This window comes from Lontra canadensis, unplaced genomic scaffold (genome assembly GCF_010015895.1).
Source record: "Lontra canadensis isolate GAN:19392208 unplaced genomic scaffold, GSC_riverotter_1.0 scaffold11, whole genome shotgun sequence".
In the NCBI taxonomy this organism is placed as follows: domain Eukaryota; kingdom Metazoa; phylum Chordata; class Mammalia; order Carnivora; family Mustelidae; genus Lontra; species Lontra canadensis.
Genome location: NW_022631005.1, coordinates 19141836 through 19169611, shown reverse-complemented (window position 1 = coordinate 19169611; position 27776 = coordinate 19141836). Strand labels below are relative to the sequence as shown.

The 27776-nt window shown below is 34.1% G+C and overlaps 1 protein-coding gene across 1 annotated transcript in view; it reads right to left on the bottom strand.

Annotated features, from left to right (window-relative positions):
* Window positions 1–27776, bottom strand: part of LRP1B (LDL receptor related protein 1B) — a 1927222-nt gene that overhangs the window by 583631 nt on the left and 1315815 nt on the right. The window contains exons 30-31 of the mRNA XM_032856138.1: window positions 20579–20753; window positions 19633–19727 (exon numbers count right to left, since the gene is read on the bottom strand). Coding sequence (XP_032712029.1) covers window positions 19633–19727; window positions 20579–20753 — 270 coding nt within the window. The remainder of the gene's footprint in view (window positions 1–19632; window positions 19728–20578; window positions 20754–27776) is intronic.

The window sequence follows — 27776 nt, the reverse complement described above, 5'->3', positions numbered from 1 at the left end:
ATTAGATTGGCAGCAGACTTATCCACAGAGACCTGGCAGGCCAGAAAGAGCTGGCATGATATATTCAGAGTACTAAACGAGAAAAACATGCAGCCAAGAATACTATATCCAGCTAGGCTATCATTGAAAATAGAAGGAGAGATTAAAAGCTTCCAGGACAAACAAAAACTGAAAGAATTTGCAAACACCAAGCCAGCTCTACAGGAAATATTGAAAGGGGTCCTCTAAGCAAAGAGAGAACCTAAAAGTAGTAGATCAGAAAGGAACAGAAACAATATACAATAGCAGTCACCTTACAGGCAATACAATGGCACTAAATTCATATCTCTCAATAGTTACCCTGAATGTTAATGGGCTAAATGCCCCAATCAAAAGACACAGGGTATCAGAATGGATAAAAAAACAAAACCCATCTATATGTTGCCTACAAGAAACTCATTTTAAACCCGAAGACACTTTCAGATTTAAAGTGAGGGGGTGGAAAAGAATTTACCATGCTAATGGACATCAGAAGAAAGCAGGAGTGGCAATCCTTATATCAGATCACTTAGATTTTAAACCAAAGACTATAATAAGAGATGAAGATGGACACTATATCATACTCAAAGGATCTGTCCAACAAGAAGATCTAACAATTGTAAATATCTATGCCCCTAACGTGGGAGCAGCCAACTATATAAACCAATTAATAACAAAATCAAAGAAACACATCGACAATCATACAATAATAGTAGGGGACTTTAACACTCCCCTCACTGAAATGGACAGATCATCCAAGCAAAAGATCAACAAGGAAATAAAGGCCTTAAATGACACGCTGGACCAGATGGACATCACAGATATATTCAGAACATTTCATCCCAAAGCAACAGAATACACATTCTTCTCTAGTGCACATGGAACACTCTCCAGAATAGATCACATCCTTGGTTCTAAATCAGGTCTCAACCGGTATCAAAAGATTGGGATCATTCCCTGCATATTTTCAGACCACAATGCTCTGAAGCTAGAACTCAATCGCAAGAGGAAATTTGGAAAGAACCCAAATACATGGCGACTAAACATCATCCTTCTAAAGAATGAATGGGTCAACCAGGAAATTAAAGAAGAATTGAAAAAATTCATGGAAACAAATGATAATGAAAACACAACGGTTCAAAATCTGTGGGACACAACAAAGGCAGTCCTGAGAGGAAAATATACAGCGGTACAAGCCTTTCTCAAGAAACAAGAAAGGTCTCAGGTACACAACCTAACCCTACACCTAAAGGAGCTGGAGAAAGAACAAGAAAGAAACCCTAAACCCAGCAGGAGAAGAGAAATCATAAAGATCAGAGCAGAAATCAATGAAATAGAAACCAAAAAAACAATAGAACAAATCAACGAAACTAGGAGCTGGTTCTTTGAAAGAATTAATAAGATTGATAAGCCCCTGGCCAGACTTATCAAAAGAAAAGAGAAAGGACCCAAATAAATAAAATCATGAATGAAAGAGGAGAGATCACAACTAACACCCTAGAAATACAGACAATTATAAGAACATATTATGAGCAACTCTATGCCAACAAATTTGACAATCTGGAAGAAATGGATGCATTCCTAGAGACATATAAACTACCACAACTGAACCAGGAAGAAATAGAAAGCCTGAACAGACCCATAACCAGTAAGGAGATTGAAACAGTCATCAAAAACCTCCAAACAAACAAAAGCCCAGGGCCAGATGGCTTCCCGGGGGAATTCTACCAAACATTTAAAGAAGAACTAATTCCTATTCTCCTGAGACTGTTCCAAAAAATAGAAATGGAAGGAAAACTTCCAAACTCATTTTATGAGGCCAGCCTCACCTTGATCCCCAAACCAGGCAAGGATCCCATCAAAAAAGAGAACTACTGACCAATATCCTTGATGAACACAGATGCAAAAATTCTCACCAAAATACTAGCCAATAGGATTCAACAGTACATTAAAAGGATTATTCACCACGACCAAGTGGGATTTATTCCAGGGCTGCAAGGTTGGTTCAACATCCGCAAATCAATCAATGTGATACAACACATTAATAAACGAAAGAACAGAACCATATGATACTCTCCATAGATGCTGAAAAAGCATTTGACAAAGTACAGCATCCCTTCCTGATCAAAACTCTTCAAAGTGTAGGGATAGAGGGCACATACCTCAATATTATCAAAGCCATCTATGAAAAACCCATAGCAAATATAATTCTCAATGGAGAAAAACTGAAAGCTTTTCCGCTAAGGTCAGGAACACGGCAGGGATGTCCGTTATCACCACTGCTATTCAACATAGTACTAGAAGTCCTAGCCTCAGCAATCAGACAACAAAAAGAAATTAAAGGCATCCAAATTGGCAAAGAAGAAGTCAAACTATCACTCTTCACAGATGATATAATAGTATATGTGGAAAACCCAAAAGACTCCACTCCAAAACTGCTACAGCTTGTACAGGAATTCAGTAAAGTGTCAGGATATAAAATCAATGCACAGAAATCAGTCGCATTTCTCTACACCAACAACAAGACAGAAGAAAGAGAAATTAAGGAGTCCATCCCATTTACAATTGCACCCAAAACTATAAGATACCTAGGAATAAACCTAACCAAAGAGACTAAGAATCTATACACAGAAAACTATAAAGTACTCATGAAAGAAATTGAGGAAGACACAAAGAAATGGAAAAATGTCCCATGCTCCTGGATTGGAAGAATAAATATTGTGAAAATGTCTATGCTACCTAAAGCAATCTACACATTTAATGCAATTCCTATCAAAGTACCATCCATTTTTTTTCAAAGAAATGGAACAAATAATCCTAAAATTTATATGGAACCAGAAAAGACCGCGAATAGCCAAAGGAATATTGTAAAAGAAAGCTAAAGTTGGTGGCATCACAATTCCGGACTTCAAGCTCTATTACAAAGCTGTCATCATCAAGACAGCATGGTACTGGCACAAAAACAGACACATCGATCAATGGAACAGAATAGAGAGCCCAGAAATAGACCCTCAACTCTATGGTCAACTAATCTTCGACAAAGCAGGAAAGAATGTCCAATGGAAAAAAGACAGCCTCTTCAATAAATGGTGTTGGGAAAATTGGACAGCCACATGCAGAAAAATGAAATTGGATCATTTCCTTACACCACACACGAAAATAGACACAAAATGGATGAAGGACCTCAATGTGAGAAAGGAATCCATCAATATCCTTGAGGAGAACACAGGCAGCAACCTCTTTGACCTCAGCCACAGCAACATCTTCCTAGGAACATCGCCAAAGGCAAGGGAAGCAAGGGCAAAAATGAACTATTGGGATTTTATCAAGATCAAAAGCTTTTGCACAGCAAAGGAAACAGTTCACAAAACCAAAAGACAACTGACAGAATGGGAGAAGATATTTGCAAACGACATATCAGATAAAGTGCTAGTGTCCAGAATCTATAAAGAACTTAGCAAACTCAACACCCAAAGAACTAATAATCCCATCAAGAAATGGGCAGAAGACATGAACAGACATCTCTGCAAAGAAGACATCCAGATGGCCAACAGACACATGAAAAAGTGCTCCATCTCACTCGGCATCAGGGAAATACAAATCAAAACCACAATGAGATACCACCTCACACCAGTCAGAATGGCTAAAATTAACAAGTCAGGAAATGACAGATGCTGGCGAGGATGCGGAGAGAGGGGAACCCTCCTACATTGTTGGTGGGAATGCAAGCTGGTGCAACCACTCTGGAAAACAGCATGGAGGTTCCTCAAAATGTTGAAAATAGAACTACCCTATGACCCAGCAATTGCACTGATGGGTATTTACCCTAAAGATACAAACGTAGTGATCCGAAGGGGCACGTGCACCCGAATGTTTATAGCAGCAATGTCTACAATAGCCAAACTATGGAAAGAACCTAGATGTCCATCAACAGACGAATGGATAAAGAAGAGGTGGTATATATATACAATGGAATACTATGCAGCCATCAAAAGAAATGAAATCTTGCCATTTGCGACAACATGGATGGAACTAGAGGGTATCATGCTTAGCGAAATAAGTCAATCGGAGAAAGACAACTATCATATGATCTCCCTGATATGAGGGAGAGGAGATGCAACATGGGGGGTTAATGTGGTAGGAGAAGAGTAAATGAAACAAGATGGGATTGGGAGGGAGACAAACCATAAGTGACTCTTAATCTCACAAAACAAACTGAGGGTTGCTGGGCAGAGGGGGGTTGGGGGGGGGTTATGGACATTGGGTAGGGTATGTGCTATGGTGAGTGCTGTGAAGTTTGTAAACGTGGAGATTCACAGACCTGTACCCCTGGGGGAAAGAATATATATATATATATGTTTATAAAAAATAAAATTATAAAAAAAAAATAAAAAAATAAAAAAAAATTTTAACACACACATACAAAAAAAAATAAAAAAATAAAAATAAAATAAATTTAAAAACTTTTATGAAAAGAAAAATCTACCTTTTTAACCTATCTTTTCTATTTTTATAAAAATGTAGAGTGAATTCATGTGCTTTCATTCTGACCCTTTTTATTTTAACCAAAGATATCCCTTGCTGTATTATTTTAATATTTTGATTTAAATAGCCCAGTGTATTTTTTAATTGGGACAATATAATTTGCCAAAATTATGTAATTGCTCTTCCAATAGAAATACACTGATATAAGAAACTACATATTATTTTTTAGAAAAAATAAAGTCTAAATATATTTACATATATTACTAAAAAAATTAAGTCCCTGAGTTTTAAATTTTGTTACAATTAAGATTGGGAGGTTCAGGGACTCCTGGGTGGCCCAGTAAGTTAAGCATCGGCCTTCTGCTCAGGTCCTGATCTGTGTCCTTGGATGGAGGACTGGTTGTCTGGTTGTCTGGTCAGTGGGGAGTCTGCTTCTCTCTCTCTCTATCTCTCTGTGTGCTCTCTTTCTCAAATAAAATCTTTTAAAATTGTTTTAAAAATTAAAAAAAAGTATACTGGGAAGTTCACCTTGTATATCTCATTTCTTTTTTAAATGACTCAAAATTAAATCAATGTACTATGCAATATGGAATTAAGACAAAAATGCATATATACAGAAAAAAATGATTTTTTTTTAAATTAATGTTTTCTAGAGGTGGTAATTTCCTAATATTTTTCAGACACCAAATTTCATTTCAAATTTTTCAGCCCTGCCTATGTATTACAATTATCTGGAAAACTATTTAAAATACTGTTTCCTGGGCTCCACTCCCAGAAATTCAAACTTAATTGGTTTGAGTTGGTCCCAGGAATCAGTATTAAAAGGAAACAAAATTCTCTTCAAGTGATTTTAGAATAAAAACACTAAGAAATTCCTTTTAAAAACTGCACATTTTTATGAACCTTCAAATTTGAATATGCAGTAAGTTTAATGAGGCCTTTTAAATATTGCCTGGAAGTGTAATATGGGGAGATCTCTTTCGAGACAGAGGAATACTAAAGATATAGATGGCGAAGAAGGGGTAACATAGATAATAAAACATAGATGATTAACTTCAAAGCCTCCAGACATGTATAAAAAAATAACATTGAAATCTTCTAAATATTCTCTTTACAGCATTTTCTTCAGACAATAGAATACAACTCCTGCATATAGGACTGTGATAGTTATAGAAACGGACTATTGAAACTATAAAGCAGGTGAAAAAATATCATAAAATTGCATCCCTCACTAAACCTGTAGAAGAATTATAATGTTCTGGATACTCCAAAATGGAAATCTTTTCAGAGTTCACCAGAAGAGGCATGATTTCTGGGAGGCAAAACTGTTTCTGAAACATTGAATTTTTAGCTCCAAAGGAGCATGGTTGTTCCATGAGGAAGTAGAGTGGGGTTCGTTGCCTAATCGCTATCACGCTATCTCAAAAAAATATTTCTTAAGAATGCGTAGATTTTGTGAGTGCAGGAATAAATATGCTGAGGAAACCTGATCAGTCTTTGTGCTTCATCCCTGCCTTCTCTCTGAGGTAAATATAAATACAAGGTACCACCTTTCAATTCAGCTTGTCTCTTCATTTCTGGGTTCACCTTCAAAAGACCAGTCAGCCTCCACCTTGCTATACCCTCACTTCACCATTATGAAATCATTATAATAATATACTAGTGTCTAGCACAAAGAAAGCGCTCAATAAATGTTAGCTATTTTTTAGTACTACAAGTTTTTGTATGTCCTTTTCAAGCTAAAATCCTAGTCTAGAATTTGCAACTCTTTGGTAATTCCCACAACTGATAGTTTTGAGATAACTTGATGTGAGGTATATTCAGATTGTGCATTTCATTTGTTATTACAGTATCTCTCAATTATGCAGGTACATCAAAATTAGAACCTTTTGTTCTGTGAAGCCCAATAAAAGACATGCTTCAATCTAGGAGAAAATATTTGCAATCCACATATCAGACAATGCAACACAATTATTTCTGCTCCTGGAACTGTGATAGTTATAGAAACTGGCTACTGAAAACATACAACAAATGAACAAAAGACTAGTATCAACAAAAGTACACTCAAAACACAGCAGCTAAAAAATTCCAATTAAAAAAATGGGCAAAAGAAATGAATAGACATCCCAAAGAAGAAGATATACAAATGACAATTAAGCACATGAAAAAGATGTTTAATATCAAGAGAAAATGTAAATTAAAGTAACAATGACATCGCTATACACCTGTAAGAATGCCTAAATAAAAGTAGTGACAAACTAAATGCTGACAAGGATTAGGAGAAAAAAGGATCACTAATATGTTGTTGGTGGGAATGAAAAATGGTACAGCCCTTCTGGAAAACAGCTGGGCATTTTCTTGTAAAACTAAGCATACTATTTCCATAGGACCCAACAACTGCACTCCTGGGAATTTATTCCAGGGAAATAAAAACTTATGTTCACACAAAAACTTGCACATGAATGTTTATAGCAGCTTTATTTGTAGTAGTCAAAAATTAGAATCATCCCATCGCTTGCAAGAGGAGAATGCGTAAATAAACTGGTATTGACATATCATGGCCTCCTGCTTAGCAAGAAAAAGAAGAAAAGTACTGATAGATTCAATTTCAATGACTCTCCAAGGATATAAGCTGAGAGGAAAAGAGCCATCCATAAGGTTAACATCCTGTATGAATACAGTTATATAACATTTTAAAAATAGAAAATATCAGAAATGGAAGACTGATGATGTGGGGAGGAAAGTGGAAAGAGCTGTAGGCAGGAAAGAGAAGGTATGGTCATAAAAGGGCAGTAGGAAGGACCACTGTGGTGTTGGAATTATTCAGTATCTTTTTTTTTTTTTAAAGATTTTACTTATTCAACAGAGAGATCACAAGTAGGCAGAGAGGCAGGTGGTGGGAGGGGGGTGGGAAGCAGGCTCCTTGCTGAGCGGAGAGCCCGATGTGGGGCTTGATCCCAAGACACTGGTATCATGACCTGAGCAGAAGGCAGAGGCTTTATCCCACTGAGCCACCCAGGCACCCAGAATTATTCAGTATGCTTTTTATTCTTTTTGTTTTGTTTTGTTTTCCCACTTAACCATAAGAACTTCATTTTGGGGTGCCTGTGTGGCTCAGTGGGTTAAAGCCTCTACCTTCAGCTCAAGTCATAATACCAGGGTCCTGGGATCAAGCCCCACATCAGGCTCTCTGCTTGGTGGGGAGCCTGTTTTCTCCCCTCCTTCTCTCTTTGCCTGCCTTTCTGCCTACTTGTGATCTCTGTCAAATAAATAAATTAATTAATTTTAAAAAAAGAACTTCATTCATTTTATTCAGCATTTTGACTGTGGTGTTGGATATAGGAACCTACACATGTGATAAAATTACATCTAAAATTAAAGATACAGATCAATACAAATAATCTGAATAATATTAATGGATTGCATGAAGGTTAGTATTTGGGTTGTAATATTTTATTGTAGTTTACATAACATTCCAATAGGGGAAAATCAGATAAAGCATACATTGAAACTCTGTCTTGTTTTTTATAACTTCAAGTGAATCTAAAATTATCTCAGTAAAATTTTTAAATAAAAAAAGTATATTATCCAAGAAAAAGTTGAATTACATGTGTACAGATCAGAATATTCCACTCCAAATATGCCACTTTGGTTTAAGAACTATTTTGATTTCAAAACAAATGAGCAATAGCAGACAAAAAATAAAAGTTATTTGCCCTCCTTTTTTGCTAAAAGCAGTCCTAGGCATTTAATCACTCGAGACCAGTCTAGACTCTTACCACACCAGGGATGGCACTGAGAGGAACCTACATAATGAATCTTACTAACACAACACTTATCTTCCATTAGTTTCTCTCAGATATTTGCCTTCCCATAGTTTGCTTCCCTTGTAAGTTTAAAACCCTTTTCCTTTGTTTTGTCATTATTTTGTTTTGTCATTATTCCACATAGTTTTCTGTTTTTTGTTAAGATGCTATATAAAGCCCAATTTCTAACCACTGCTTTGAGTTACTGATCAGAGAACTGCATACATGTGTGTTACTTTTGTTAATAAACTGTTTTTCTGGGGTGCCTGGGTGGCTCAGTGGGTAAGCCTTTGCCTTCAGCTCGAGTCATGATCTCAGAGTCCTGGGATCAAGCCCTGCATCAGGGTCTCTGCTCAGCAGGGAGCTGGCTTCCCCCTCTCTCTCTGCCTGTCTCTCTGCCTCCTTGTGATCTCTGTCTGTCAAATAAATAAAATCTTTAAAAAAAAAAAAAAAAACAACCAAAACTGTTTTTCTCTGGGTGGTTTGTCATTTGTCAATCTAATTTCCAGGTTATTAACCAAAGAAAGGCTAAAAAAAAAAATTGGCGGGAGAAGGGCGTTGGCTGTTTTGTTTTTTTTTTTACTCCACTGCAAGTGTCTATACTACTATTATCTTAACCTGATCTAAATTCTTTCTTGAAATCATCCCTCTCCATTCACTCTACTTTAAGAAGTCACTGACAACGAATAGAGTTACAGAACTAAGGTAATTAGTTCTTTATTTCACGGAGTTAAGATTTCAGCCTCTCCCTCATCCTCCCTCAAATTAATCATTTCATCTCAGATAATTTATCCTATATTTCAAGCTTCTAATGATTGGCAAAAAATATGTGACTTGTGAAAACAACACATGCAAAACTGGAGGCAAGCTCAGATGTGGTGACAGGCTTTTCTTGAGGAGTGTTTTGTTCTAAAAAATTATTTTAAAAGGTTAATACCTATAGTTTTATAATTCACCAAAACTATATTTTATAGCTTGGTAAGAAGTAGAACAAAATATTTTTAAAAGCCCTGGACTGTGTCATTTGAATATTTTAAAATTATACTTTCTGTCAATATAATCCTAAACATTCCCTTATGTTAGATTTTTTTTTTCCCCTAGACACATGGTTTTCTAGACATATCATGTTTGTGCCTTTTATGCTTATTTTTCCTTTTTACTAAGAATAAGGTAAGCCCCTTCTCTTCTGTCCTTGCCTTAAAAACAAAAGTATATTTTTCCTTCCAGATCCAGTTGAAATTTCAAATATTACCAATTTGGTTACTATTCTCTATTTTTATAGCTCATGCAAAATTGGTTATCTCCTCTATTTTCACACTGTCTAATTATATTACCTTTATGGTGTCTTGGAATAGTACTCATGAATGACACTGCATCAAGTGATTTGTAACTATTTCTGTCTCTTTACTTCACTGGACTATGATCTTCCTGATAATGTATCCCAGGTTTTATTTTCAGGTTCTGACACCTACTATACACTTCATAACCTTTTTTAATAATCTTTTTTTTTTAGACTTGATCACATTGAAAGAATGAGTAAACAAATGATCAGATAAAAATATAATAAATTTAAGTTATTTGCGTGTATATTAATGTGTAATTTTAATATCCATAATTCCTCTGGCCTTTTTTGTAAGCTCTTCTTAACATTTCTTTTGGGGAGCGTGACTTTTATATATTGATTAAATTCCATACACAATAAAAGTGACTGTGCTGAGTAATAAGTATATTTAAATAACTGCATATATCAAGCAAGAAAATATATACAGAAATTTGTTTTAACCTTACTTTTAAAAAGTGAGGTCCCCTGGATTCTGTTGATGTGATAAAAAGTGCTCATGAATGTTATCCATGAATAGAGTTCAAAATCCACATTATATAGTATATGGGTTAGAATGATTAAATAATAATTTTTTTAAAAGTTTGGTAGGTTTCAAAAAGGTGTACTTGAAGGTTGAGTAAGCACAAGAATTTTGGTTGGGATTACATTGAAAATGAGGGGAAAATATCTAGAAAATAAAATACATAGTACATAGGATTCTTAAGAATAAACCATGAAGGATAATGCTGATTGACAAGCCAAGTTGCTTTATATGAGGCTTAAGGGATAAAATTCATAATATGTAAACATTTTAAACATGGAAATGGCTTTAAGTAGAAAATTAAAATCCTCTGTTACGCAAACTGCTCTAAGCACTTAATGTATCCAAGACTGAGCAATAAATCTTAATTGAGAATATTTAGCTCAACAATGGATAACTGGAATGTTGATTTGTATTTAACAGAAACAAAGTTATTCTGCCTAAACTGCCTGAAGGCTCCAATTACTTAGTCTTCAGTGATACAGGGTCCTAAAATGTCAAGTTGGGTGTTTTGATAAGATTATGATGCACTTCTATTTCAAGTATGTCACACATATGGATTTAACAGCAAACAAGCAAGGGAAATCCAGTGAATTACAACATAAAAACAATTTCACAAATTAGAAAGCCTAGTATATCAGTGACATTTCTGTTGAAAAGTAGCATTTAAAGATTTGGAAATAATTAATAGCGAGGTATGATTGGCATAGAGGTGGAATTGCTTCTTGTGTTCCCTGGCTGCTTAGAAAAGCTGACTGCTGCAGCCTAATTGGGCCCACATTTCTCAGGAGTACCCAGGTTCTGAATTTTTTTCCTCTACTTTCTATGCTTGAAAGAGTATCAGTTTTATTCCCTGATCTTAGCTTGAGGTCAGGTAATTACTACATGAAATCAGCCTCTCTAGGTATAGCATAATGGTTATGATTTAATATGGCTTTGGAAGCAGATAAACTTGGATTTGAATTCCACTCTACTACCCATCACAGGCAACTAACTTCTTTCAACAAGACTCACTTTCTGTATCTATAAAAGAAGGATAAGAAACCCTTCCAGAAATGATTAGTGTGAGGTGATTAATGCAAAGCTTTTTACAAGTGCTCGACATATTCTAAGTGCTTAAAAAGTAGTCACTATAATTATGTTATTTTTCTTGCCAAAGTGAGGATGGTTCTATTGTATCACATATCCTAGGCTAAGGATAAGCAAACACAAAGGTTGGGAGTTCATGATGAGAATTCAGGTTCCATAAAAGAGGACGGATAATGATTGCTTTGAGTTGATACTTCCCAGCCTCACCAAAGAGAATATTGTGTTTCTTCTTTAAATCTGGGAAAAATAAATTGTAATCTGATAATCAATATACCCGAAAAGAAGAGGAACTGAACAGTAGCTCCTCCTTTCCTACTCACCTAATTTTCTTCGTGGAAATGGTTTAGAGAATACGGAGGGCAAGAGTTTAAGCCGGAGGTTGCCCAGACAGACTCACCGTGAAAAAATAATTACAATAATTTCCTGCAGTACAGAATATCAGTGCAGCTTGATTAAGTAAATAACAAAGTAATAAATTTCCCTATGTATATGTATTTCACGGGTATGGCAATCATGTACGCCAAGAAAAATAGGTTTGTACTTATCTTTTACACACAGTCATGTATCTACTCCTGGTACTGGAAAAGTCCATTTTAGAATTCATCCCAGGAGAATAGTTCTAAGAAAATCTTATCAAATGGGATTACAATGCCATCAATTCTTGGGATTATTTCCAAGATTCTTCTATATCAAATGTTTCCTTGTGAGACTTAACCTTCATGCTGAAAGAGAACTTTGGATGCCTCTATTTGACTTCAGACTTTCTAGTTGGGTTCTTCTTTCTAGCTTGGTGATAGGGTTAGGCGGAACTTTCAGGCAAAGGATTCCCTGATGGGAACCAAAACAACCCCCTCAGGCAATAAGGACTGCCCTGAGTAGGAAAGACCCCTCTTGAGATTGACTCCAAGATGAGGATTTGACTTTCACTGCCTACTTGCACTTACCCACCACCTTTACCCCCACACTTTTGCTTATATAAACCTGGAAGTATTTTCAACATTCTGGGGACGATCTTTGATTGCTGGCCTCACTGAAATAAATTTGTTTCTGATTTCATCATCACTCCTTTCTCTGCCTTTGGATTTTGTCAGCGTTGAGTGGCTGAACTTGCTTTCTTTGGGACCCCCAGAGCCAGGGGCTTTTGTACCCCTGTGTATTAGCTACAATGCTATACTAAATAACAGTTCAATTTTATATATAAAACAAACAAAAAAATAGTCCACTTATTTGCATCACAGTTCTAGGCTCTCCAGAGGAGAAAAAATAAGTAAACAATAATAAAATAATATTTTTTAAAAAGAAAACAATAATCTGAAGTGCTTCAGAGTTTGTGAAAAGTAGTAAACAATATGTTTTTGAATATATTTTAGGAAAACAGTTCAAGCACACAGTGAAAACACTAATTTCAAAATATAGTTACTATGCTATGTATTTTTAACCTATTTATTTGTTTGTTTCTTTATTGTGAAAATTTCATTTATTTGAGAGAGAAGCAGGCTTCAGGGAGCCCAATGTGGGGCTTCATCCCAGGACCCTGGGATCATGAACTGAGCTGAAGGTAGATGCTTAACAGACTGAGTCACCCAGGTGCCCCCAATCTTTAACCTATTTTAATCAATGACTATAAAAGCTTGAAACCCATATCATCTTACCTGGCCTTTATCCATCCCAAATAAAGAAACTGAAGTGACTGAATATAGATAAGACTTTCCTGCTGTAAACTTACTCACAACGATATTTTTTATAGTTAATTTATAGATAATAGACTCTCTAGCCTATTGGTATATATCAAAAATTATAATAACATGATCAAAATGAATAAGGCATTACTGTACAAAGAATTTAGTTTTATCTTTACATCCAATACTGAGGACTTGTTGATAAATAGATAAGTTAACCACGTCTATTTTTCCCCTATTCTTTGTTTCTATGAGAAATCTCTGAGGTGCTGAGGAGAGCCAAATGGCCACCAGGTTAGACGGGAGATGGAGGAGAAAGAGCAAGAGGAACATGTTGAAGAGAATATATGGAAATAAACTATTTCTAATTTTCCTCTCTAGCTAGCCATGCTTTTATTTATAAGCAATCCCGTTGATAAAATTCTTACACTCCATGCTTTGAGAAAATTATGGCATAAATATAAATATTTTGTACTCATCAGATAATTGAAGGAAATGCAACATGGACAACACTCAGATCACTTAATACACACTACTTTCACAAAGTAATCTTACTCAGCTATGCTATATAAATAAATCTTGTATTTATGCAATCATGTAAGAACCTGTTGCTATTGGATAGGAAGCAGTGGTCACTTCCTTCAGCAAATATTTGTTGAAGATCTACTAACATGTCAGCATTGAGCTATGAGGTAAGGACACAATGGTAAATAAAACAGATATGGTCTCTAATATTGTAGTTTCCTTTCTAGTTGGTAAGCAGTAGTTATTCAAATATTCAACAAACAAATGGAAGTCTAAAATAATGACAAGAACTATAAGATGAAAGGGTGTTAAGTGTCTATTTTAAGAGATTTCGGCCTTGTCAAGGGAGGTCAGGGAAAGCTTCTTTGAAGAAATAATACTTGCGTTGAAATCTTGCAGATAGGCATACAACTGAGATGGGAGACATTTCTGGGCAAAGGAATACTTTGTTAAAATGTACTGTTAGTGTAAAGAGTTTAACAAGTTGAGAGAAGCAAAGAAGGAAATATGGCTAGAGTGGATAAGTTTGACTCATACTGCAATTTCTTTTAGATAGTCAACTCCATGAGGAAAGGGTCCATATCTCCCGTTTGCCTTATTTCCCAATAAACTGGCACTCTGCAGGAACACACTTTATTTTTCTCTTTATTTTAAGAGGCCCACATACATACAGATCAACACCTGCATCCTTACCGCATGTTTCTGACTCTCTTTCTCATTAGTATATCATTGCTCCAAAGCAAGTATTACATAAAAAGTCATCTTTGTGTCATCCACAATGCTTAGCATAACACCTTAACATTAGCCATTTAATGCATGGATTTAGATTTCAGAAAGAGGGGTTATTGTAGTGACGTTTCTCTCTCTCTCTCTCTCTTTCTTTAAATTTTCATGTTATTATTTCTGAAACATTCTTAAGGATTGTTTCTTTTTCTCCTCCTAGGCTAAAAAGGATACATTATCATAGTTTATGTAATAATTTATATAAACATGTTAAATTCAGTATAATAGTCATTTGCCCAGCCTCCATTCAGAAAGCATGGGTAATTAATACCAGCTAAATTTTGTTCACTTACTGTTTCTGCTTAATAGAGCTTTTACTAGATTTTATTTAAATACTTATGGAAATTTATGTTTGGATCAACATAGACAATCGCTATATTTGTAGGCACATGGATGAGTGGATAAAATATAGGAAAGTTTGTGTTTAAAAATTGTGATGTTCATTTAACATGTCAACCTGGCTTGGCTATCATCCCCAGTTGTTCAATTAAACACTAATCTAGATTTTGCTATCAAAGTATTTTGTAGATGTGATTACTATTTGCAGCCAGTTGATTTTAAGTTAGGGATATTATCCTAAAAAAATCTAGGTGGGTTTGATACAGTTATTTGAAAGGCAGAGAACTAAGGTTTCTAAGAGGAAAAAGAAGTTGTAGCCAAGGTCTATAGTTTAAACTTTCTGCCTTAGACTTTCCATCCTGCCAGAGGATTTCAGATTTGCCTAGCCAGCCCCCACAATCTCATTCCACAAATCCTTGTAATAAATCTCTTTGTATACCTAATCTATATAACTAGATTCTCTCTCTCTCTTTCTTCCTATCTGTCTATTCATCTACCTATCCACATATTCGAGTGGTTCTGTTTCTCATGAAACCCTGAAAGACACACAACTGTCTCCCATCTCCTATCGTAGATAATTTTTCAGAGTCAGCTAGAGAAAAATAACATTAGTGTACACAATTCTTCACAAAGGATGCTTTTACTGTATTTTAAATGAATAAAAAGAAAAGCCAAAAAGAACCTATGAAACAAAGGCTTAATTTTATAGATGAGAAAGCCCAAAACACACCTTATTGTCTACATTAATGTGTCTTTACTATCCACGGTCTTTAATGTCATAACTTACTATTCTAAGAAACTTTTGTCTGGTAAATTGGTGTCAAGATAATATTACTGGAACTTCAGGAGAGCCTGAATTTCAGGAACTTCCGGATAGCCCATCAACTCTTCAACCAAAAAGCAACAAATGACACTTTATACATCAAGACTCTTTGATCCACATTCCCTCAAAAATCTTTCTGTATCTACCAATCCAGAATTATATAATGATCTTTACTTAATGCTCTTAACCATGACTCCAACTGAAACATCTACCCCACACCAGACTTCTAAATCTCAATTACTATTTCAATGTTGTTTTTCCCTCTCTGAGACACTGCTAAAACATTGATGACTTAAAGTTCTTCCTCAGTGTGGGAAATAAGAAGCTCAGCTTTGTCTAAACAACAAACTGTTTTGGGGATATTTTGAAAAGCCAGTATTTAACATAGAGAAGAGAAGAAATTAATGACCACTCACATTCATCATCCAGAATTGAACAATACTAACTTTTATTATATTTACTTTGAATCTTTTTATGAAATATGACCTAAATTTTACTAATACAGCAAAGTCCCTCTTGATAAAGATGAAATTTCACTGTGAATGTCATCATTGTTCCTTCCCAAAGAGAATTGCTATTATAAAATTGGTGTGCACATTTCCAGTTTACCTCTTTCCATATATTTTATAAATTTATTCATCCAGAAGCAATATATATTAATGTATGTTTCATTTTGTACTTACATAAGTGGTATTATATTGTAAGTACCATTCTGCTAATTACTTTTCTCGCTCAACGTTTCTGAGATCTATTTATGTCTTTTCACATATATTTATATACATACCTGTATTTCAGCACATAAACATGCTGCATTTATTTATTCATTCTTCTTTTGATGAAGATTTAGTTTCTTTCTAAATTTTGTATCACTATAAACAATGACATATTGAATATCTTTATACTTGTGTGAAGGATATATTCTTGAATATACATATAGACATATTCTTTAGAGTATATATTCTTTAGAGAATATAAGTGCAGAGTGGTTGGAACATAAGATATTGTATATGTGCCTTTAATTCTAAAAATAGCTCCAAATGTAGACATTGTTATCTCTATTTTAAAGACAATAAAACTGAGCCTTTTAAAAGGAAAGAAGAATGTTTAAAGTTATAGAGTTAGTAAGTATTAGAGCAGAGATTCAAATCCCTATCTGTTTGGTTCCTAAAACAACTTTTTCCCCAACCATATTGTCCCTCACATACAGCAAGAGGAATGTTATGTGTGAATGTGATAATTATTAAGTTGTCCTTAGTTTTTAGGTTCCTGAAGTTCATTCTCCCTCTTGTACCTTACACCTTGGAGTGGGCATTAAAAGATGGCAAATGATAATGATATGTTAATGACCTACCAACATAGAAATATTATTCATTGTAGGGAAGTGAAGGAGAAAAGAGGCAGGAGATAATTTCACCTGCTCACTTGTTTCCTCTGTACATCAAAAATAAAGATATCTGTGGGCAGAAATGTGGTAGAATACGTTGTAGTTAGGATTTCCCACCGAACATCAGGATATCCAGAAACATAAAAAGGGAAAATGATTTGTTACATTTATATATGGACAACACAGTCTCTCACTCAGCTTTGCAGAGACCAATTTTAGCACCTGGGTAACATGACTAGTTAGTTAAAATAGAAAGTTACAGAAGGAACTTGTAAGACCTATTTGTAAAGAACTATAAGAAGACGAGGGCTCAGTTGCCATTTTGCTCCAGGGCTTATGTTGGGAAGATTTGAGAGAAGAATTGAACCACTTCAAACTTGTTTACCTCTTAGAACTAGCAGCAAACCAATATTGAGTTGAGTCCTCACATTTACATAAAAATGTGTTCATGTCAGAGGCTCACTTGGTACCTATATTCCTCTGCAAGATTTCTAAGGATTCTGTTGTATGTTTATTCTTCACTGAACTCATTTATACTACCAGTACTGCAGACAATCAAATCATTCAAATTCCAGTCTACTGGACCCAATATACCTTGTATTATTACTCCTGACAGGTTGTATTATTAAAGGCCAGATGTTCCTTTAATAAATTTTCCTCATTCAGTCCTTATGGGAACTTTATAAAATAGACATTTTTGTCTCAATTTTACAGATGAGGAAAGCAAATACTACCAAGGTAACACTAATTTGCTGAAGGTCACTGAGTTAAATTTACTTAATGAAATCTAAAATGATTTAGCTTCTTGTGTCCCTTAAGGAAAAGGGCAGTGTCAAGCCTAGTACAAAATCTGATACTCAATAAATATCTGTACTGAATAAACGAATGACTTGCAAGCCATGCTCATTAATGCTGATTTAAGGCATCGTTTGCAGTGAGTTCTGGATTATTTTGGTTAAAATAGTATGTCTTGCACAAGTTAAAATTAAAAAGTATCAGTCTGAATTGATTTTAAAGTGAATTCCAAACTAACAATAACTGACGTGATGTAGACATCTAATATTTGTTGTTGAATATTGAATCCTCTTTCATATACAGTTAAAACTATCACTTGGTGCATAACACCTTGAAGGCCCAACTACAAAATATAAACAGGTAACACTATATTTTTTTTTATAAACGTTCTTTATATAAGCTGCTAGATTTTTTAAAAATTTATTTTGAGCAGGGGAATGGAATTTAGTATTAATGAAGATAAGATTTTCCCATTATAGAAACAACCATATAAATTAACATTTTGGTGTAACCTGTGGCTCCCACATTACAGTATAAGGACTTTATTTGCTCATACTATTTTCATCATACTCACTTTTCCATATTAAATATTCTGAACAATTCTAGATAAGCACCAACTGAATTGCTTGAGTCCAAATTAAATCTTTTGTATGGGTCCTAATCTTGTAAAGCCCCTTGTTTCTTTTGTCCTATCATTTTCCACATAGAAGTATTAGCATTTCAATTTGCCTTTAATTTCTAACACTACCTTGAATTCCAATTGTGTATCAAATCTTAGAACAGCCAGTCCAAAGAAAAGAGTTGTTAATATTATCATTTTCTATCAGAGGTTTAGTCTACAGACTACATGAAAAGAATTATTTATTATACATTTTAGTGATAGTAAACCTTTACTGAATGCTCACTAGTAAAAATGAACTACTTCAAATAAGGATACTACCACATCTCTAAAATAAGAATAATTGCTAAAAAGCTTGATGGTGAATTTATTTTTCCCCCAGAATTAAAAATTATTTTGTTTAATCCAAAGCAAAATTATGGTTTTTTTTGTATATTCCATCATTTACATGTAATATGATATCAAAATCTAGGTTCATTATTGGGTTTATTTTAAAAAAGATACTTGAGGAGCACCTGGGTGGCTCAGTGGGTTAAAGCCTCTGCCTTCAGCTCAGGTCATGATCCCGGGGTCATGGGATAGAGCCCCGCATCGGGCTCTCTGCTCAGCGGGGAGCCTACTTCCTCCTCTCTCTTGCTTGCCTCTCTACCTACTTGTGATCTCTGTCAAATAAATAAATAAATAAATAAATAAATCTTAAGGAAAAAAAAAGATACTTGAGATGACAAATAGGCAGTGTGATAGTTCCTGCCTCTTAAAGCAATATAAGAAAAAATGATGAAAGAGTGATTAGAATTTGAAAAAAATATATATATAGATAATAATGTGAAGGATATTTGTGCAAACATATATAACATATTAACCTGTAAAAGAATCTTTGTAGTTAAAATTTTTAAAAAATGTTTTATGTACATACATCAGAGTTTTCTTCCAGCACCATTGAGTTTTAGCTACTGATTTATAATGGTTAGCAAAGTTAGAACAAACCAAAAAAACTTACTGCATAGTGAATAAAAACTGTTGAAAAGTAAATACTAAATACTTAAATCATTATAACTATTAATAATGACACAACAATGATCAGGGGAAGTTTTAGTATATTATATTGCCACTGTAACAATGTATCAACATATTCACCATTGAAAGTAAGATATTTATTAATTACATCAAGTTTTAAGTGACTTCAATACTAAAGCTACTATAAAAGCTCTCATGTTAAAAGAATTTATCTTCTTATCCACAAAAAGAATGTTTCCTCCTTACCCAACATAGATCCAATGGAGTCAATGAGATTGAGGAATTCCTGACTGAATTTATATTACTAATCTAAAATATTTTCTTTTAGGTTCTATATCGAAGATACATTATATATGTTTGTCATATTAAAAACTGCAGTGATTATTAAAAAAAAAAGAAAAAACCTACCAACTGGTTCCTTTTGATTCTGAAAGAGAATCTTGCTGTTACTGCCATCCATGTTTGCCATGTTAATTGTGTTTCCATCTGTCCAGTAGAGTTTCCTTAATTTAAGAGATATGAATTAAAAATAGTAGAGATAGACTTACTTGTTAACTAGAAACATACACTGAGGAATAAAGTTAATGTCAAAGTAAATTCTTGGTATAAGATTAATTCTTTTTAAGAAGAGCCTGAATTGTGGAGGCACTTGCTGATGATAAGGTGCATGTTTGCCTGGGAAGAAAGCACCATTCTTTCTTCTCCCTGTCATTGACGGAGACAATCAACTCACTTCCTGCCCTCCTACATTCACAACTGAAATATTTACCTATAAATATAGTAAATGACTTCCATTTAAAGCAATGTATCTAGATTGAATCCCCTGGGTTTAGAGAAACCAGATACCAAAGAAGAAGAAAAAGTCATTTCAGCCATTCCCCCTGAAAGCACTGGGGAGAAAGTATTTTAACCCTACACAAGCTCTCTACATGGGCACATGATGATTAGCTAGAAGATGGGAGAATCTGATTTACTTAGCAGTGACAATAACATCAGCACACAGGTAAATATGTTATTAAAACTAAACACATGTTAATATGTTATTAAAACTGGTGTTTGAAATAAAATTAGTGACTTTTCACTGCATCTCCTTTTATTCTTTTCTTAAATTCTGAACTGTTGTTACTCCTTAGAAACATAAATTAATAAAATCTTGCAATAATGTATAAAAATCTGGCTTTATGCAGATAACAGAAATCTCTAACCAGGGATCTCTTTTACAATTTCCATTTTAACTTTTTTTGACTGGTATAGTTGATATGTTAATTCCTCTGAATTAAAGTTTTTATATCAAATCAGGACAAAAATGTGTGAAATTTTTGGAAAACTTTACAAAAAAATAATCATACTTTACCCCCTGACTGGGTGAGCTGCAAGACACTGTGGCTTATCGATTCCATGGATAATTGAGGTTTTCAAAGAGCCATCTAGTCGTGCTACATTAATTTGTGTTTCATCAAATTCGGAGCTAACCCAGTATAAATTACGTGAGACCCAATCCACTGCTAGCCCTCTGATACTCTGAATATCTGTAAAACAGGAAAGAGAAAATTAAAAGTGAATGAAGTTGCTCATTCTTTTTGACTTTCCAAGTAAGTTATTTTCTGTCTCAGGGAAAATTTAATTTACACTTTAATTTGTTAGCTAAAATTGTACAAGACTGTAATCTCATTCCCTTATCAGCCCTTCTTAAGGCATGAATAATCATTAATGTCTTACTGCTGAGCCATTTGAAAACCTGAAACAACAATTAGCATTGAAATTACACTAACACTCAATGATTCACTAGTAAACACTTAGGAGCAGACACAGGCAGCAGTCTTATGGGCCAAGGTGACCAAAATTCAAATTAGAGTAATAGCTTCTCCAGTTGGTAGCACATCTTTCTAGTTAGGAAAAAGTACTTGTGGGCCGTCAACAAATGGGCTGTTTTGCGTTTTAATGTGCCAATTTGTTCCTGAAATGAAATAAAGCAATTCAACTTTCCTAAAAAAATCACCAGAGTCGAATATCATTCAAAATAGAGAATTAGCAGAAATTGACTGAGATATGTCCAAAGAAACAAAATCCTTTTAATATTCCTCCAACATGGATTCTACAGAAATTACTGAAATCTAATAAGTTTTGATTCAATACAGCCAACATGAATATTTGGATTGTTATTCCTTGATTATTTAATTAGCCGTCTTTAAAAAAAAAAGATAGAATTCAGGCTTAAATGCAATTGTACGTTTTAATTAAAGAAACAAATCAAAATCAAGTATTTAAAATGATGGATCCTATAAAATCTTTGTAACATATTTGCTAGAACATCTTTTTAACATGTTACCCTATAAAGTAAGCCAGGGTAGTCCCCAATCGGTGGCACTTAAACAGTCTAATTTGGTTTTGTTTTTATTTTACTAAGTTTTATCTGGAAGCATACTGAATCTCTAGAGCTCTTTAGACCAGTGTTACTCAAACTTACAAGACCTCTGGGGATTGTTACAAGGAAGACTCCGATCCAGTCATTCTGAGGAGAGGCCTGACGTTCTGCAAGTTCTAACTAGCTCCCAGGCACTGCTCCAACGCAGTGGTTCCCACCCACCTACCTCCAGAATCCCAGAGCAGCTGTTGCTTAGCTCTTCAAATTGCTATGTCTTCCATTTTTATCATTTTTAAAAGATGCCACAAAGCTAGATTTTCATGTGAAAGTGAAAACACCAGATTTATAAAATTTGCTAATTATTTCAAAATGTAAAAGACCAAAATAAGTCATAGAGACCTGGCAGTTCTGGGTGGGTTGTAACAGTAATGTTGGCATGGTAGGATCCATCGCACGTTTATGTCCTCCAATCCTGACAGAGCCTCCTTTCTGCTCTAAAATCCTCTTACTACTTCTAAATAACTTTTAGTCACAGTGCCCTTAGGAGATATTCTCCATGTTTCAATTATCTTCGTGTCAACAATCTCTCTTCTGCAATTTACCTTTCATCATCAATTTACTGGTAAGTTGGTGAATCTTAAATGTGAATTTTATTTCTCAACCCAATACTCAAAATTTCTTTTCATTTTCAGTTATCCTCATCCAGATCCCTTTTCTTGAGAAAAAGTAATACAGCACTTCTGTAAAGCTAAACCTGCCACATCTGAGACTTATTCATTTGCCTCACTGACGATATTTACTCCTTCTGTTCCTTCACCCTCTGGACTTAATTGGTTTGCTGCAAGACAGTCTTGCATTTATAATGAGAAGATTTGGCTTCTTGTTCTAGGTTGGGTGCCTATTTTTTGTCTTTAATCAAGTCACTTAAATTTCAGCCTCTGTTCTTATCAGGAAAATGAGGCTAACTACAGATAATACATAGGATTCCTGTGAGTATTACATTAGATGATACATAGTTAAGCAGTTTAATGCTGGGTTGAGGGGTATTTTGCCAATCCAAGGACTTAACACTTTCTGCATTTTTACCATGGATTGCTTGGCATTGGCAGAAATAACACTGTATTTTTATTTCCTCTAAAATACATATATCCAAAGGTTTTGGTTTTTGTTTTTGGCTGTTTTTCCGCTGCTCAAAATCCTTCTATTTATTTCTAATTGACTCCCAATCACATGGTCAGAAAATACATTGCACTCCTAAATTAGGAAGCATAGCCAAATGTAGGCAATTAATACCTATTTAGTCCTTATCAATTCTATGGTTTATGCTCTTTCATATCTTTTTCTATCTTTGAGACTGCAATAGCATACAGTCTTTTTCCTCATCCAACCAAATGATTTAGTTGCTGTCAGGTTATTTTTCTGACTAGAGAGCTCTGCATCTTGACCTTTGTTTGTCCCAAAGATATTCAATAGTTTCCAACCACTCAGAAAGTGATGTCTAAATTCCTTAGCCTGGTTTTCTGTACAATCTGAATATAACTACCTTTCCAACTTTATTTCTCAAAATTTTTAACCAATTACCTAACACTTCAGTCATACTGATGTTTTCAGATTTCCAGAGTTGCTCTGACCTTTCTAACCTATAGGGAATTACCTGTATCTCATATTTTATCACATTTCCACTAACCTGAATCACACACAAAAATAAGCAAACTGTTGGCAACATCACCCTTCAACCACAAAAACCTAATCAATTCTTTTCTATATTCCAGCCAGAAAGTTTTCTCTACTTAATAAGACTGTATTTGGTCAATTCCTTTGTACTTCACGTGATAGTTATTTGCTGACACATTATTATTCTCACATATACTACTTGAGGGTAAGCTTCTTGCTAATATATCTTTATTGCTCCCTTCCCAAATGTATACAACACTGCTTTAAACATAAATATTTTAAATAAATTGATGAAAAAATTCATGACCATGCACAATCTATAATTTTAAGGATATCTGAGCTGAATTAGAAATATCAGATAAGGTCTTCAAGTTCATTCTCAAGAGTAAATATGTATCTAAATACATACTCACCCAATATTAATTCTCATGCTCTTATCCTTATCTTTTGTCTACCCACTGGATTAGAGTTTCTAATTATCAACTTTAATTCTAAAATAAAACTTTTGTCTTTTTTGACCATTCTTAATACCTACATTGTTTTGTGTTTTTTTTTTTTTTATTAGACTTATTTGGTAAATTCACCATAAGAGTGGGAGGGATAAAAAACTGCCATATATTTAGTGAAATTTTTCTTTTCTTGATAAAAATATTGAAATAATTGAAATAATAAAAAACATTGAAATATATATTGAAATCATTCTGACTCAATCTCTGTTTTCAAGAAAGTCAAAGACTTTTGAGTAAATTTCTCAAAGGGTTCAATTTTCTATATTGAGGAACCCTTACCTCTTGAACTAAAACAGATTAGATATTTTGAAAAGCCGGTCACTGCAATAATATCTTCTGAAAAATGATAAATTGTAACTTTTAAATAATGTGTCATGATCACAAGATAGGAAAGTCTCTACATGCTAACACAGACTTGTTTGTTAGCCAAAACATAAAGGAAGACAAATGAGAATATGGAGGCTGGTGCAGCCATAGGGACAAAAGCCTGAGAAATCAAATCAAGTGGTAATCTAGAGATCCATGGATTATTAGTGCAAGTGGGTTCAGTCTTTAAATGCACAAATACAAGAGAGCTAAGCAAGAACAATACCAGGTATTTCAGGAGGGTATACATCATCACTGATAGGTGAATAGGAAGAAAAAAAAACAAGAGACCTCCTTGCCCCATTAAAAAGGAGAATAATTTAGTAGTAAAAACAAAATTTATTTTCTCTGTTCTTTCTCTGAATACAGAAAACAAAACACAATAAAACCAACAAGCCCAAACCAAACACAAACAGACAAAAACTTAAAGCATAGATCTATACTGGAGCAAGAGATTACTAGTTTATAAACAAGATATCCACTGGCTGGGTAGGAGATAATGAAATTCAAGTGATTTCCAGTTTACAGTGACTCCTCTTTCCTCTAGCAGAAGCAAATTCAAATCCTCTATGAAAGAAAAAATAAAATTCCTCAACCCTCGACCTCATAATTTCTCTAGATTGAGTTCATTCTCATAGAAAATCAGAACAAAAAAATAAAACACAGAAAAAAAATGAAACATAAAAGAAAGAGTTATGAGAAAAATCAACAGATTTAAACCTACAAAGCCTACATGCTTTTACATTATTGTGCAAGATAAAGAAAAGTGAGTGGACTATTTTAAAGGAAAGCATATGCTTTAAAATAATAAGCATAGCCAATAATTTATTGATTTATTTTTAAATATTTATTTATTTATTTATTTTAGAGAGAGTGTGTGTGTGTATGTGGGTGGGGTGAGAGGCAGAGGAAGAGAGAAAGAGACACTCTCTAAGCAGACTCCCTACTAAGTGCAAAGCCTGACACAGTGCTTGATCCCATGCCCATAATACCATGACTTGAACAGTAATCAAGAGTCAGATGTCCAACCAACTGAGCCACCCAGGTGCCCTGCCAAAAATTAAAAAAAAAAAAAAAAAAATCTTGGAAGACATAAATACAAACCAAAAATGGCTTGTAAATAAATATTTTAAACAATATTTTAAAAAGAAGCAATGTATTAAATAGATTAACCAGTAGCTTAGACACAATTCAGTCAGTAAACTATAAGAAAAATCGAAGGAGTTAGCCAGAGCCAACACAGAGAAGCAAAAAGGTTAAATGAGTTGGAAGTCTAGCCTATTTAGTCAAAGTTTCCAAAGGAGGAAATAGACTAGGTTATAGAAAATGGTGAGAGATAATATTTGAGGGTTTTTTCCTTCCCTGAGCTGATGCAAGATATGATCCCATAGGAGGCACAACAGACGCTTGATAGCTAAATAAAAACATCGTCAGGAAGACAAAGAAAGAATGTTAAAAGCATTCTTTTAGATTATTATTATTATATTATTATTTATATTATTTATATTTATATTTAGATTATTTATATTTTAGATTTTAAATATTATATTATTTATATTATTTATATTTATATTTAGATTATTATTATTATATTATTATTCTTTAAATAAAATGGAGATTCTTAATAGCAATAAATAATGTAAAATATGGTAGCATAATATCTGCAAAAGGTTGAGGGACAATAACTCAACTTGAAATTCATACTCAACAAAATTATCTTTATATCTATATCTCAACAACAAAAATATTTTTAGTTAAAAAATGGCCAAAGGGATGGAATAGACATTTCTTCAAAGCAGATACAGAAAGGGCCAACAAGAACACAAAAGGGTGTTCAACATCACTAATCATAGGGGAAATTCAAATCAAAATCACAATTAGAGACCACTGCACACGCATTAGGATGGCTACTGTAAAAACAATGACTACCACTACCATAAAACGAAAACCCAAGTGTTGACAAGGATGTGGACAAATTGGAACCTTTCCAAATATTATTGGTAGGAATGTGAAATGATTCAGCCTCTCTGAGAAACTGCATGGCAATTTCTCAAAAAAAAATTAAAAATAGAATTACAATATGATCTAGCAATTCCACTTCTGGGGGCATACCCAAAAGAACTGAAAGCTGTATCTTAAAGATACACTTAGGTTCACAGCAGAATTACTCACTGTAGCCAAAAGGTACAAACAACCCAAATGTGCATTGATATATCTGTCTATCTATATAGATAAATATATACAACCACAATGGGATATTATTCAGTACTAAAAAAAAAAAAAAAAAATCTGACACTTGCCACATTGTGAATGAACCTTGAAGACATCATGCTGTGTCAAATAAGCCCTTCACCAATAGGCAAATACTGTGTGATTCCACTTATAAGAGACACCTAGAGTACTTAAATTCATAGACAAATGAAGTAGAATGGTAGGCATTTGGGGAACAGAATTACCAGGAGTTAGTAACTGTTTAATGACTATAAAGTTTCAGTTTTACAGGATGAAGAGTTCTGGAGATTGGTTCACAGTGTGAATGTACTTAAAATTACTGAATTGTATACTTAAAAAGAGTCAAGATGATAAATTTTATGTGTATTTTACCATGATCAGAGAAAACTATCAAAAACAAAAGCTAAATAAATATATTTCCAGACAACATATCAGATTATCACTAACAGATTATCAGTAATCTAAAGGAACATTAAAAGACATAAGTTAGTGAGAGGAAAAATGACCACAGTACAAAGGCCTTAGTTGAAAGAGAAATGGGGTAAGCACATAAATTGGTTGACATGTAGATAAATCTAAATGGAAAACACATACACACACATATAATGGTTGTCAATTCTTTGCTTGTGAAATTTCCCTTTCTTTTTTCTTTCCCCTATGCAGTGGACCTGCTGATACCAGCATCTTAGAGGTGGGCATGAAGGCTTTTGCCCAAAATCAGATATGCTTTCAAAGAAGGAGGGGATCTCAATTGTCATAATTTTCTGAGAGCAGGTATGGCTATATCCAACCAAAATTCATTTGAAGTGGGTTTCTGGGCAATTGTTTATTTGTTTTTAGGGGCAAAGTTAAAAAAAAAAAAAAGCAAATTGGTAACATTTTTGCCAAGCTTTTTCAAGGGAACTTTGTAAATGTTAAATATTCCATTTATTGCAACTATGAAAAACTGAACACACACATATTACTATATATAACACATGGTATACAAATTAACCAAACATCCATAAACACAATCCAGCTTAAGAAGTAGAATATTGAAAATACTTTAGGAGCCTTCTATGTACACTTTCACTAATTTTATGCTTCTTTAACTCTGAACAATATAGTGTTTATCATTGTCTTTATTTCATCAGTTTTAACACAAATATATGTATTCCAAACCTATGTTATTGTTTTTTTTTCCTAGAGAATCTGAAGCAGAACTGCAACTTTTTCACTAATCATATCTCTTAGTCTCCTAAACCTATAAATATTGATATTTTATAGGAATAATTCACTGCTGATTTGGGAAAATGTCCGAAGCAAGGGTGTCCATTTTGTTTACATCTGCATCAATGTATCCAACATCTTTCCAATGATCACCTCTGGTTAACTTCACCTCTCTCCCAGCCATCAGGTTTGATTAC